The 14,934-nt window shown below is 41.7% G+C and overlaps 2 protein-coding genes across 4 annotated transcripts in view; one reads left to right on the top strand and one right to left on the bottom strand.

The window, feature by feature from the left end:
• Window positions 1-5,511, top strand: part of LOC138656731 (cilia- and flagella-associated protein 337-like) — a 150,685-nt gene extending 145,174 nt beyond the window's left edge. The window contains exon 26 of the mRNA XM_069743933.1: window positions 5,112-5,511. Within this exon, the coding sequence (XP_069600034.1) occupies window positions 5,112-5,414 (303 nt within the window). The 3' untranslated portion in view covers window positions 5,415-5,511. The remainder of the gene's footprint in view (window positions 1-5,111) is intronic.
• An 8,785-nt stretch (window positions 5,512-14,296) lies between these two features.
• Window positions 14,297-14,934, bottom strand: part of INTU (inturned planar cell polarity protein) — a 148,816-nt gene continuing 148,178 nt past the window's right edge. For all 3 annotated transcript variants that reach the window (XM_069743932.1, XM_069743930.1, XM_069743931.1), the window contains exon 16: window positions 14,297-14,714. In XM_069743932.1, the coding sequence (XP_069600033.1) occupies window positions 14,603-14,714 (112 nt within the window). In that variant the 3' untranslated portion in view covers window positions 14,297-14,602. The remainder of the gene's footprint in view (window positions 14,715-14,934) is intronic.

Raw genomic sequence — 14,934 nt, 5'->3', positions numbered from 1 at the left:
GGTGCTGGGAGAATGAAGAGGCCAACATTTAAAGGGAATCTATCACCACATTTTACCTATCTAAATTATTAATATGGACATACAAGTTAAAGAATGCTGAAAGCAGCCTACCTACCTGTGTCTCATATCAGCTGTGTTGTTGCTGAGAAATCATCTTTTATCACTTTATATAAGTGTACCTATTCCAGGCTCCGGGGCGAATGGTGACTAGAGATAACTCTGCCTCCAGAGATTATTTTACATGAAGGGGAGTTACCAGTGAGACAAGTAACCAACACAGAACAGTAGAAATTAAAGGGAACCTGTCACCCCGTTTTTTGAGATTGAGCTATAAATACTGTTAAATAGGGCCTGCGCTGTGTGTTCCTATAGTGTATGTTTGCATCTCGGCTTTGGGAAAATGGCCGCCGCGATCTCTAATGCGCATGCGCGGCATCCCGCGGCCATTTTCCTGAAGCCCCGTGCAGCAGAGCACTCGATCTGAGCACGCGCGGCCCCAGGAAGATGGCCGCCCCCACCGACGAAAGGGATGACAGCGCAGATCGCGCGCTGCTTGTTCACCACTACGCCACTACGCCACCAACGTAAAGCTGAGGAAGAACCAGCGATGTCACCACGCCCTCCCGACCTGACCAGCCTGATTGACAGGCGAAAACGGCGACTTTGGTAAGTTATTTCTCAGCATAGGTGGGGAATCGGGGTACACTACATACACTATAGGAACACACAGCGCAGGCCCTATTTAACAATATTTATAGCTCAATCTCAAAAAACAGGGTGACAGGTTCCCTTTAAATTTGTCTTCTTGCAAAGCAGCAGGGGTAGGCTGATGTGAGTAATAGTCCTATATGCCACCGCCTGTTGTCTCGTAACTCTCATCATTCTCCCCTGATCGCCGGCAGAGCAGGGAAGAATGAGGAGAGCCATGTTCAGCACCCGGCGCTGGAGAACAGCGCTTACTGTAACACTTCTTCCCCGATGCCGATGCGTGTCACATGGATGACATCCATGTGTGTTATGTGTATGCACATGTTATGGCTCGTGCTGACATTAAAAAATGGACATGTCAGCGTGTTTTGCCCACGGAGACACGGTCCGTAGAGACACACTGACATGTGCACAGACCCATTCACTTGAATGGGCAAATAGCGCTCCGTTCCTCCCGAGTCTCTCTGCATTGCTAAGTAGCACTGTACAGCCACATATGGGGTATTGCCATTTTTACCCACTTCTTGTGTGAAAATGTAAATCTTTGGCTAAAACAAAATTTTGGTGTTAAAAATGTAGTTATTCTGTCCTCACTGCCCAATAGTATAAAATTCTGTGACACATCAATGGTGTTAATGTTATCACTGCACCCCTAGATAAATTCATAGAGAGGTGTAGTTCGTAAAATGGGGTCACTTATGGGGGGTTCTGCTGTTTGGCCACCTCATGAGTTCTCCCAGAGGGTCATGGCACCTGCAAACCATTATAGTAAAATCTGGCGCTCCTAACCTTCTGAGCTCTGCCATGCACCCAAACAGTGGTTTACCCCCACATATGGGGTTATGGGGTATCAGCACACTCAGGACAAATTGCCCAACAACATTTGAGGTCCAATGTCTCCTGTTACCCTTGGGAAAATAAAAAAATTGGGGGCAAAAAGATAATTTTTGTGAAAAAAATATGATTTTTTTATTTTTATGGCTCTACGTTATAAACTTCTGTGAAGCACTTGGGGGTTCAAAGTGCTCAGTATCACAGAAAAACTTATAAATGTAAGTTCTCAAAAGAACAAAAAATAATTCACCGACTGAAGCACTAAATAAGCAAATAATTACAATACACTATAAAACGTAACATTTAATAATAATACAGATAAAAAATGACAACACTCACGACCTAAAAACATCTACTGTAGGCTGACAAAAAGATACAGGGTGCTCTCAGGTCCTAATATATCACTGTCTATACCCTACCTTGCCGCGGAGGTTGGCACCCTATAAACCCTGTGCAATGGCGCCCCCGCTCAACGTAGGCTCGCCCTAACTCACCCTGGAAAACCCTCAAGTGAGGAAGATAGACACACAGCAGACCATACAAACAGACAAACAAACAAAATAGAAAAGACCAATATACTATGTAATTGGAGCAGCAAAGAATAAAGTGCACGTGTGCTATGTTAGATCAAATAATAGCGCACTCTTAGTACACAATTGCACATATCCCCATATGGCCTATAGCCTTCCTGTGGGATTAAACTGTACCTAGATACATACTGCCTGCCTGCGGGGGTTGGCACCCTATAATCCTGCGCAAAATGGCGCCCCCGCTCCCGTCGTCTGGCTCTAATATGCCCTAACAATGCCAAATGGCAACAAAACCGAAAAAATACAAAAAGCAGGCCGCACGTACAGTCACCAAAAAAGGTGAACCATAACACCTAACCAAAAAAAAACACAGATTCCCAATTACATAGATAATACATAAAAGTTTACAAATCTCAATATGTGCATCTCAGTATACATATCTCAGTATGTTCAAGTCGACGCGTTTCCCCGAGGTCGGTTCATCAGGAGACATACTAGAAAGATCTCACTTATCTGAGTGACGGGTAGAGGATGAATCACTCAAGGACGTGTGCGATAGAGCAGTGGGGAACAATGTCCATCCCTAACCACAGGTTCCAATCAGCCAGGTAGGGTATAGACAGTGATATATTAGGACCTGAGTGCACCCTGTATCTTTTTGTCAGCCTACAGTAGATGTTTTTAGGTCGTGAGTGTTGTCATTTTTTATCTGTATTATTATTAAATGTTACGTTTTATCGTGTATTGTAATTATTTGGTTCAAAGTGCTCACCACACTTTTAGATAAGTTCCTTGGGGGGTCTAGTTTCCAAAATGGTGTCATTTGTGGGGGGTTTCAATGCTTAGAAACATCAGGGGCTCTCCAAATGCGACATGGCGTCCGATCTCAATTCCAGCCAATTTTACATTGAAAAAGTCAAACGGCACTCCTTCCCTTCCGAGCTCTGCCATGCGCCCAAACAGTGGTTTACCCCCACATATGGGGTATCGGCATACTCAGGACAAATTGTACAACAACTTTTGGGGTCCAAATTTTAGTAAAATAGAAAAGTTTTGGTCTGAATTAAATTTTTTGTGAAAAAAAGTTAAATGTTCCTTTTTTTTTTTTAAACATTCCAAAAATTCCTGTGAAGCACGTGAAGGGTTAATAAACATCTTGAATGTGGTTTTGAGCACCTTGAGGGGTGCAGTTTTTAGAATGGTGTCACACTTGAGTATTTTCTATCATATAGACCCCTCAAAGCTACTTCAATTTTCACCACCGCCAGAGCCGCCGCCTCACCACCGCCAGAGCTGCCGCCTCACCCCTACCTTCTGTCTCTTCCCCACTATCCCACAGAATGTAAGTCCGCAAGGACAGGGTCCTCTCCCCTCTGTACCAGTTTGTCACTGTAAAACTGTTTACTGTAAACGATATCTATAACCCTGTATGTAACCCCTTTCTCATGTACAGCACCATGGAATTAATGGTGCTATATAAATAAATAATAATAATGTAGTCCCTAAAAAAAATGGTGCTGTAAAATTGAGAAATCGCTGTTTAACTTTTAACCCTTAACTTCCTAACAAAATAATTTTGGTTCCAAAAATTGTGCTGATGTAAAGTAGACATGTGGGAAATGTTACTTATTAAGTATTTTGTGTGACATATCTCTGTGATTTAAGGGCATAACAATTCAAATTTGGAGAATTGCAAACTTTTCGCCAAATTCCATTTTTTTCACAAATAATTGCAGGTAATATCAAAGAAATTTTACCACTATCATGAAGTACAATATGTCATGAAAAAACAATGTCAGAATCACCTGGATCCGTTGAAGCGTTCCAGTGTTATAACCTCATAAAGGGACAGTGGTCAGAATTGTAAAAATTGGTATGCTCATTAACATGGCAAACCACGCTCAGGTGGTAAAGGGGTTAAACAGCAAATAAGTTGCGGCTAACCTAACAATTGTTTTCTACTACTCAGATGTACCTTGCTTTACTGGCATCCAAAACAGGTCTTAGAAAACAGTACCTAGTGCAGGTTCTAACACCGTATAAAACAGGGGTGTCAAACTGCATTCCTCGAGGGCCGCAAACAGGTCATGTTTTCAGGATTTCCTTGTATTGCACAGTTGATAATTTAATCACCTGCAGAGAATGATTCCAGCACCTTGTGTAATGCAAAGGAAATCTTGAAAACACGCATGGTCTGAGGCCCTCGAGGAATGCAGTTTGACACCACTGGTATAAAAGGCTCATCCGGGTGTAATGCCACCAAGCACAATGCCCACAGGAGAAGGCATCCTCACTTCAATACTCTTTAAATTCTCTTATAATATATTTTTCCAAAACGTATCCTTTAAAGAATTATCTTTTCCTTTTTTTTTTTTATAAACAAACTTCATTTTATAAAGCCACCTTTAATATTCCCCTTTAAGAATTATTATTCTTTCAATCTAATTATTTAGTTTTGAATGTATAGGGTTAAATATTGAAATTGTTTTTGAATCTCAATTACATTGAGTCTGCTGTTGCTCTTCAATAATACAAAAATAGTTCATACCCTGCAGTTTCCACTAGGTGGCACCAAAGTAGTGATTCCGAATTGACAAACATTTATCATGGTCAGCATACTTCAGGTCCATTTGTACAGAACGCAATCGGAAAAAAAGCTTATTATATAGCTTACTGGATGGCATTGTATTTTGTTCCATGACGAAGTAGAATCCTGTAGGAGGCAAAGCTTTTCTTCCTGACAAAAATCTGAAAACTTGATGAGACGGAGGCTAATTGATGCCAACAATCTTATACAAGTAAATATACTTTTTTAACCTCATTTACATTCATTTTTAAAAAATAAGAATTGTTTTCTTCCATGTTGATTTTTCTGCACATTGACACAGTGCATGTCAGACCAAATGAAAATCATGAGGTCAAAGGAACTGGCCAAGGAGCTCAGAGACATAATTGTGGCAACTTCCACCTGATGAAGACAGGGTACCGTTGAAACGCGTTGTGGTTTACACCAATATTTTTGTCCTGGCTTCATTTCAGCGCTCCTGTGACCGTGCTTGGTTTTTCAAGTTAGAATTGCGGCATGGCACAGATCTGGCCAAGGTTACAACAGAATTTCTGCAGTACTCAATGTTCCTTAAGAGCACAGTGCCCTCCATAATCCTAAATGGAAGAAGTTTGGGACCACCAGACGATCTAGCCAAACTGAGCAATTGTGGGAGAAGAGCCTTGGTGAGAGAGGTAACGAAGAACCCCAAGATCACTGTGGCTAAGCTTCAGCGATACAGTAGCGAGATGGGAGAAAGTTCCACAAAGTCAACTAACACCTATTCGGACCCGTAGAAGTGCAGCAGCACGAAACGGCCGTCGTCCGTTCCTTCCACGTTCTCCCTTAAAATTACCTGCATGTATTTTCAATAAAGGCTCGTAATTCATAAGGACTGGTGAGTGCACTTCTATTTTTTTCTGCTTGGATGCATGTTATGGGGGTGTTTTTCAGCTGCAGGAGCAGGGCGACTGGTTGTCATTGAAGGAAACATGAATGCGGCCAAGTACAGAGATATCCTGGATGAAAACCTCTTCCAGAGTCCTCTGGACCACAGACTTGGCCAAAGTTTCACCTTCCAACATGAAAATGACCCTAAGCACACAGCTAAAATAATAAAGGAGTGGCTTCAGAACAACTCTGTGACCATTCTTGACTGGCCCAGCCAGAGCCCTGACCTAAACCCAACTGAGCATCTCTGGAGAGAACTGAAAATGGCCGTCCACCAAGGTTCACCATCCAACCTTATGGAACTGGAGAGGATCTGCAAGGAAGAATGGCAGAGGATCCCCAAATTCAGGTGTGAAACACTTGTTGCATCATTCCCAAGAAGACTCATGGCGGTTCTAGCTCACATGGGTGCTTCTACTCAATACTGAGCAAAGGGTTTGAATACGTATGACCATGTGATATTTGTTTTGTTTTTAATAAATTTTCAAAAAATTTCTACATTTGTTTTTTGCATCAAGATGGGGTGCAGAGTGTACATTAATGAGACAAAAAATGAAGTTTTTTTTCATTTACTAAATGGCTGCAATGAAACAGAGTGAAAAATTTAAAAGGGTATGAATACTTTCCGTATCCACTCTAGTGATGAATTAGGCTAAAACATTTGGATAAGGAAAATTAAGTCCATAATGTGTACAAAAATAAAAAAAAGAAGAGAACCTGACAGAGCTCAGTTAAGTAAATAAGTCGCTTAAAAAAAGGTCTAAATTAAGTGAGCAAAAGAAATCCAATTTTCATCAGAACTGTGGGAGCTGCTTAGCTATGAGAACCTATCAGGAAAATGAAAGACAGAGCGAATTAGGCTGATTTCATATTATGCTTTTTTCTACGTTTTTGGGTTCCGTTGGGGCTTGCGTCTGAACCCGGCAGCAAAACAGGATTCGAACGTATGCGCCGACAGAGTGCATAATTTTCTCTGCCAGCACCATTATAGTCTACTAGATGGTGGCCCAATTCTAACATATCGGGTATTCTAGAATATGTATTTATGTATGTATGTATGTATATAGCGGCCACATAGTATATAGCACAGGCCACATAGTATATAGGAGCCATGTAGTATATAGCAGACAAATACTACGCTGCCTGTGCTATATACTATGTGGCTGCTATATACATACATATTGTAGAATACCTGATGCGTTAATACAGGCCACGCAATATATAACAGTGGCCACGCAGTATATAACACAGCCACGTACTATATAACACAGCCCACGCAGTATATAACACAGGCAACGTAGTATATAACACAGGCCGCACAGTAAATAACACTGGCCACGTTATAGCACAGCCCATGCAGTATATAGCAGCCACGAAGTATATAACACTGCCCACGCAGTATATAGCAGCCACGTAGTATATAACACTGCCCATGCAGTATATAACAGTGGCCACGTAATATATAGCACAGCCCACGCAGTATATAGCACAGCCCATGGAGTATATCACACAGCCCACATAGTATATAACACTGCCTATGTAGTATATAGCAGCCAGGTATCTAAAACAGCCCACGTAGCATACAGCAGTGTGTGCACCATATTCCTGTTAAAAAAAAATGAAAATAAAAAAGTTATATACTCACCTCTGGGATCCACCGAAGCTCCGACGATACGCGCGCGGCTGCCGCCATCTTCCGTTCCCAGGATGCATTACGAAATTACCCAGATGACTTAGCGGTCTCGCGAGACTGCTAAGTCTTCTGGGTAATTTCGCCATGCATCGCCGGGAACGGAAGATGGCGGCAGGCGCGTGCGGCTCGGCGGACTACGGAGGGTGAGAATAGCAGGTTTTTTGTTTTTTTATTATTTTTAACATTACATTTTTTTACTATTAATGCCGCATAGGCAGCATCAATAGTAAAAAGTTGGGGACACACAGGGTTGAAGCAGCGGTTACGGAGTGAGTTACCCTCGGCATAACGCGGTCTGTTACCGCCGGCATTAACCCTGTGTGAGCGGTGACTGGAGTATGCGGGCGCCGGGCACTGACTGCGGGGAGTAAGGAGCGGCCATTTTCTTCCGGACTGTGCCCGTCGCTGATTGGTCGTGGCTGTTTTGCAGCGACCAATCAGCGACTTGGATTTCCATGACAGACAGAGGCCGCGACCAATGAATATCCGTGACAGAAAGACAGACAGAAGGACAGACAGAAAGACGGAAGTGACCCTTAGACAATTATATAGTAGATGGCCCTGTCAGCACATATGTCCGAATTCTGTTTTGTGGGGTAAAATGGACGCAAGCCCCTAAGGGACTCACGAACATAGAGAAAAGCACAATGTGAAAGCACCTGAAGGAAAGAGAACAATTTCTCTTTCAAGTGCAAGGTATAGAACACATTAAGGAGAAAGGAGGGTGCCAGACATAAGACCACTCTCTCTTGGAACCTCTCTTGATGGAAGACGTTGTGAAGAGGTAAAAAAGACCATGCCAGAAAGCTGATGCAGAAATATGTTTGTGGTCATCTTGATAGATGGTGATTAATGGGCGCCCAGGACCAGACTAAGGTCATATGGATCCAAGAAGGGGGCAATATGGTGACCTCGACTTTGCCTTGACCTGGCATAAAGTCCTGACTGGAGGCTTGGAATTCATGATCGCTTATAGAAAAGAGGCTCTTAGAATGCAATGTTTGAAACATGACGTAAAAGCCTTCACCTTAGTCCAATCCAACTTAATCAGTAAGGCCTGAAGCCTTCAGAACTGTGACCTGAAGAGTCATAGCGGTATATTAAGTGACTGAGAATTCGGGTGAAAGTGAAGAGTCTGCGTAAGGTGTATCTGGGTGCTGTGTGTAGTAACAGGGCATCTGAAACGAAGAACAAAACTTCTGCATGCAACCTGAAAAAGTCTGAAACCTTGCCATGGCAAGAAAATCCAAGATTCCCTTTGAATGTAGAAGGGTCTTGACCTTATGCTGCCAAGGGAAACTCTAGTGGAGGAGGTATGCTTCCTGGGAGACCGTCAGGGACATAAAATCTCCAAACAATATATATGTCCAGCCAACACATCAAAAGTCGATAGTCTGGATGAACTGCTTTAATCCTCAAATGAAATGGACCTGGTTGGCAATCCCCATAGGATGTGAGAAAATGGAAACACGGGTAGTGTTCTATAACCCAGCCTTTCAGGACTCTAGAAAAAGAAAATATTGGGGTAAGGCGGAGACTGCCTTGGAGACCAAGATTGCTTGAAGGCTGAGCCAAAGAACTGAGGCTTCATCAGGCATACATTGAGTATCCTCTACCCAGGGACAATGCATCCAAGACAGCAGAGAATCTGAAAACCTGAAAAATTAAGCCCACTAGCTAGAAGGTCAGATGGTCAACAGGATACAGGTTGACAAAATCCTATGGCTTCTGGGAGTGATAATTCCGGAGCTACCCTCCAGTATGAAAAACTACAGCAAGGCTACCTGAATTGCATTAGAGATAAGCTGAAAGGTCTCTTACAAAGGAAAAGTTTCTGGCTGGAAATTAGAGAAGCACTTCAGAATTCTTACAACTTCACTGAACAGAGAGGTCTCTGTTGGTAGGTCTGACTCACTCAAACAAGTGGTTAGATACCTGCCTGATTCACCTGTGAAATACGCCCTACTGAGGGATCTCAGTTAGCTGGTCTGACTTACCTAGGAAGAGGCTGGAGTATCATCTAGTCCTAGTGTGCAAAATGACCTACAACGTGGTCTCTGCTAGATGTTCTCACTCAACCTGGACAATGGTCAGAGTGCCGACTGAATCAGCCCTAGCGTAATCAGCTCTACTAAGGTAAGAAAATTTATACAAGGAGACTTCAACACATGTTTTTCAATAGTTGTAGTGCTCAAAATTGATCTTGAGAACAAATCTTTAATATTTTTTTTTTTTTTTAGGAATTTTGCAGTTTTTTTTTTTGTTGCTTTAACAGATTGCTTCCTGGCAGAAGCACATTATTTAAGTTACAGTAGTTATATGTAGCAATCTCCATGTTCCAGACCCTTTTTTGTGCTTGACATCTGGTACAACCACTTATTTTTAATCCCACAAATTATGAGAACACACTAAGATATATTAATATATACAGCTGGTGAAATAAGTATTGAACACATCCCCAATTTTCTAAGTAAATATATTCCTAAAGGTGCTATTGACATTAAATTCTGACCAGATGTAGGTAACAATTCATCCAATCCACACAAAGAAATCAAACCATAGATGTCCATAAATAATGTGTAATAATGAGAACTTACATAGGAAAAAAGTAATGAACACGCTTACTGAAATGTATTTAATACTTCGTACAATAGCCTTTTTTGTGATGACAGCTTCAAGACGCCTTCCTGTATGGAAAAAACTAGTCACATGCATTGTTCAGGTGGGATTTTCGCCCATTCTTCCACACAAACACTTTTCAGATCCTGAAGGTTCCTAGGGCTGATTCTATGAACTCTGAACTTTAGTTCCTTCCATAAATGTTCTATTGTATTTTAGACAGGTGATTGGCTAGGCCATTCTAGCAGCTTTATTTTCTTTATCTGAAACCAAATGAGAGTTTCCTTCGCTGTGTGCTTGGGATCATTGTCTTGCTGAAATGTCCACCCTCATTTCATCATTCCCTCAATGAGATGAAGTTTGCCAGTGCCATATGCTAAAAAACAGCCCCACACCATGATGTTCCCACCTTCAAGTTTCACTGTTTGCATGGTGTTTTTGGAGTGATGTGCAGTGCCTTTTGGCCTCCAAACATGGTGTGTATTTTGGAATCCAGAGTTGTTCTTTCCCCTTCCGTATTAAGCCAACAGAGCTCACTGGAGCCTTCAGTAGTTTAGAAATTATGCTGTAATAAAATGCCATCAGTATGTTTTGCAACAATGAGGTTGTGAAGGTCTTGTGGCAGCTCATTTGTTTTACCAAACATGAGATGTTTCTTGTGTGGCAACTCGGTTATGAGACACCTTTTTATAGGGCATCAGTTGAACAAGTTGATGTTATTTTTCACTAAGTGGCAGGATTGCTTTCTAATTACGGACAGATTTCAGCTGGTGTCATGACTTTCCATGGCTTTTTGCACCTTTCAGTCTTATGCGATCAATACTTTTTCATCGCGTCATTTCTCATTATTACACACAATTGATGGTTATCTATGGTTTGATTTCTTTGCCTGTATGGATTGGATGGGTTGTTACCAACATCTTTTGAGAACTTCATGTCAATAGCACCTTTTAAAATATATTTGCATAGAAAATTGGTGATGTGTTTAATACTTATTTCTGACTCCTGCATCAGCTGAAAATTTAGGTCCTGATTAATCGTTGTCTTTGCGCCTTTTTTTTCTGGCATAAAAAGTTATAAGGCTCATTCGTACATCAGTGATTTTTCTCACACAAAAACTCATCAGTGTTTGTTCAGTTTTTTCCTATGCAAAAAAACTGGTAGAGATTAGTCAGCTTTCTATGAAACAAAAAAAGACAGCACATACAGTGCTCAGCATAAATAAGATGGCTTTCTGCTGACCTCTGAGTAGGCTCTGACCCTTTCCATTTTCTGGGCACTAGCATCTTTGAACTGCACAAGTTTTCTCAATGAGTAGTGCTTAGGGAAATCAGTCTGCATGTCTGTAATGCCTGGCCTCATTCTAAGGTTCAACCTCACCATGCCACAGTCTGCCCTCACCTCACCTCGGGGCCTCATTGCAGGACACTGGCCCACCATTGGCTGCCTTCAGCTGAGCAGAGTCGCGCTACAGGACCAGGTAGGATGTTTGTCTGCCAAGGGACCGACACTAGTAGTGGCGCAACAGCAGATCTCTCTCATTCATGGCACTGGGTATTTCTTTTGACTTTATCACCCTGCCTTCTGTCTCCCATCATGTCTGAAGTCATAGATGGTGCTCACCATCCTGCCCTGGTTATGCATTACGCCTGTGCCTCACGCAAGTGCAAATCTGTTGGGCCAATCAATTACAAACTGTAATTATTGTACCCATCCGCTTCCTCCAGCAATGCTCATTTAGGTGCTCCCTGCGGAACGCATTGAGAGCATACGCCAGTTTTTTCTGTGAATTAATCCTTTAATTTAACACCTAGAGCTCCCAAATTTTACACACACACTACTAACATTATAAGTGAGGGACATATAAAAATCTAACGGACATGCAATGGTATACTGTATGTAAACCATGTGTTATATCCTGTCGGGTTCTGCAATGATTTTACAGAACCCGACAACTGAATTATCGGCTATTCTGCTATCTAGCTCTGTATGAACATAAATATATATATATATATATATATATATATATATATATATATATATATATATATATATATATATATATATATATATATATATGTGTGTGTATATATACACACAATTTCCCACGGGATCAATAAAGTGTATCTATATATATATATATATATATATATATATATATATATATATATATACACACTAGATGGTGGCCCGATTCGAACGCATCGGGTATTCTAGAATATGCATGTCCACGTAGTATATAGCACAGCCACGTAGTATATAGCACAGCCACGTAGTATATTGCCCAGTCACATAGTATATTGCCCAGTTACGTAGTATATTGCACAGCCCACGTAGTATATTGCCCAGTCACGTAGTACGTAGTATATTGCCCAGCCACGTAGTATATTGCCCAGTCACGTAGTATGTAGTATATTGCCCAGCCACGTAGTATATTGCCCAGCCACGTAGTATATTGCCCAGCCACGTTGTATATTGCCCAGCCACGTTGTATATTGCCCAGCCACGTTGTATATTGCCCCGCCACGTAGTATATTGCCCCGCCACGTAGTATATTGCCCCGCCACGTAGTATATTGCCCAGCCACATAGTATATTGCCCAGCCACATAGTATATTGCCCAGCCACATAGTATATTGCCCAGCCACATAGTATATTGCCCAGCCACATAGTATATTGCCCAGCCACATAGTATATTGCCCAGCCACATAGTATATTGCCCAGCCACATAGTATATTGCCCAGCCACATAGTATATTGCCCAGCCACATAGTATATTGCCCAGCCACATAGTATATTGCCCAGCCACATAGTATATTGCGCAGCCACATAGTATATTGCCCAGCCACATAGTATATTGCCCAGCCACATAGTATATTGCCCAGCCACATAGTATATTGCCCAGCCACATAGTATATTGCCCAGCCACATAGTATATTGCCCAGCCACGTAGTATATTGCCCAGTCACGTAGTATATTGCACAGCCAACGTAGTATATAGCACAGCCCATGTAGTATATTGCCCAGCCCACATAGCATATAGCAATGTGGGCATCATATCCCTGTTAAAAAAAAAAAAAGAATTAAAATAAAAAATAGTTATATACTCACCTTCCGGAGCCCCCGGATCCAAGCGAAGTGTGACGTCATCGAAGGTCCTTCACTCACTGCATTCTTAGGAACGGAGGCAGACGCTTGCAGCGCTGAGAGCCAGGGTCCTTCGGAGGGGTGAGTATATCCATATTTTTAATTTTTATTCTTTATTTTTTACATGAATATGGATCCCAGGGCCTGAAGGAGAGTCTCCTCTCCTCCAGACCCTGGGAACGACACGCCGTATAAGATGACTGGGCGTATAAGATGACCCCCGTCTTATACGGCGGGTATATCCCAAATTCCATATTTTATATGGAAAAGTTGGGGGTCGTCTTATACGCCCAGTTGTCTTATACACCAGAAAATATGGTACCTTTGATCATTGTGGCAAAAGAGTTCTATTTTAATCTCATTTGTCCACAAGACTTGTCTCCAAAATGCATCAGGCTTGTTTAGATGTTCTTTTGCATACTTCTGATGCTGCATTTTATGGTGAGGACGCAGGAGAGGTTTTCTTCTGATAACTCTTGCATGAAGGCCATATTTGTGCAGATGTCGCTGGACAGTAGAACAATGTACTACAACTCCAGATTCTGCTAAATCTTTCTGAAGGCCTTTTGTAGTCAAGCGGGGGTTTGCCCCACTAGCAATCCTACAAGCAGCTCTCACTGAAATTTTACTTGGTCTTCTAGACCTTATCTTGACCTCCGCTGTTCCTCGTAACTGCCATTTGTTAATTACATTTTGAATGGGGGAAAGGAAAACTAGAAAATGCTTTGCTATCTTCATATAGCCCTTGTGGACCTCCACCATTTTCAGCTGCTAGCCAGTTGCTTAGAAGAACCCATGGCTGTTGTTTTTTTGGCACAAGGTTAGAGGAGGCTGGGTTTTATAAAGCTGAGAAATTTGTGTCACTTGGCCTAAAGAGGATAGTGAACAAGCCATAACCCTAACAGGCTAATTAATGTCTGAAACCATGGTCAAAGTTATTTGAGCACACAAATCTCCAAGGGTGCCCAAACTTTACAATGGCCCATTTTTCTTTTTATAACTGAATCTTTAACTTTAGGCCTTTTAGAGATCATTTCATCAACTTGCATAACTGTTCACAAATAACAGTAATCTTGATCAGGGGACCCCAAATTTTTACATGCCACTGTAATATGATGACTGCAATATATTAAAAAGGGCCACACATTTTGATGGGAGGAGGAGTGCTTCTTTAATGTGGAAACAATAAAAAGCTTTAATAGTGATAAAAATCACGTTTGTTTTCCCCTGGGTTACAGTAAATCAGCAAATAATATTGCCTAGGTATAAAATTAATAAGTGCAAACATTTTTATTATTTGACAATGTAAATTTCAAGTAGAAAATAAGCAGTAATAGTCGGTACGTTTAGTCAGAAACAGATTTTCAATATTAAACATAAAAAAACCATCATTACTAAAAATATTTCCTTTTAAATATTTTCTTTAAAACAAGTAAAATGTCGGCATACAGGTCACCTATAAAAATGTAAAACCGCTGAAAAAACCCGTACAAATCTGTCACAAGTGCAAGTGTAAGGCTACTGCATGGAAAATATTAAGTGCTCGCGATGAACGGAGATCTTGCTTGCGTCCGGCACTAAAGTGGCATCCCAAAGGACAGCTTGAAGGCCAGCTCCACAGCAACCTCCGTCACCGAGTTATGAAAGCAGACGTAGAACTCCTGAGGCTGAGGCAGCAGAAAGAGTCTCCTGGAAGAAGGAAGGAGCGGTCAGTGTGGAGGATTCAATAACCGGCATGATTTGCCATGTCTGCGGGCTCATTGTTCTGTTAACGCAGCACTTTATCACAAATACATACTTTCCCCTCTTCCCGGCTTACATAGCAACCGGCTGCTTTTTAGTGATGGGAACATCATGTCGCTAACCTGCGACACCTCATCCCCAACCCAACACATGTGTATGATTTATC

This window comes from Ranitomeya imitator, chromosome 1, assembly GCF_032444005.1.
Source record: "Ranitomeya imitator isolate aRanImi1 chromosome 1, aRanImi1.pri, whole genome shotgun sequence".
Taxonomy (NCBI): Eukaryota; Metazoa; Chordata; class Amphibia; order Anura; family Dendrobatidae; genus Ranitomeya; species Ranitomeya imitator.
The sequence above is the reverse complement of the archived record's forward strand: the minus strand, read 5'-3'. Positions and strand labels throughout refer to the sequence as shown.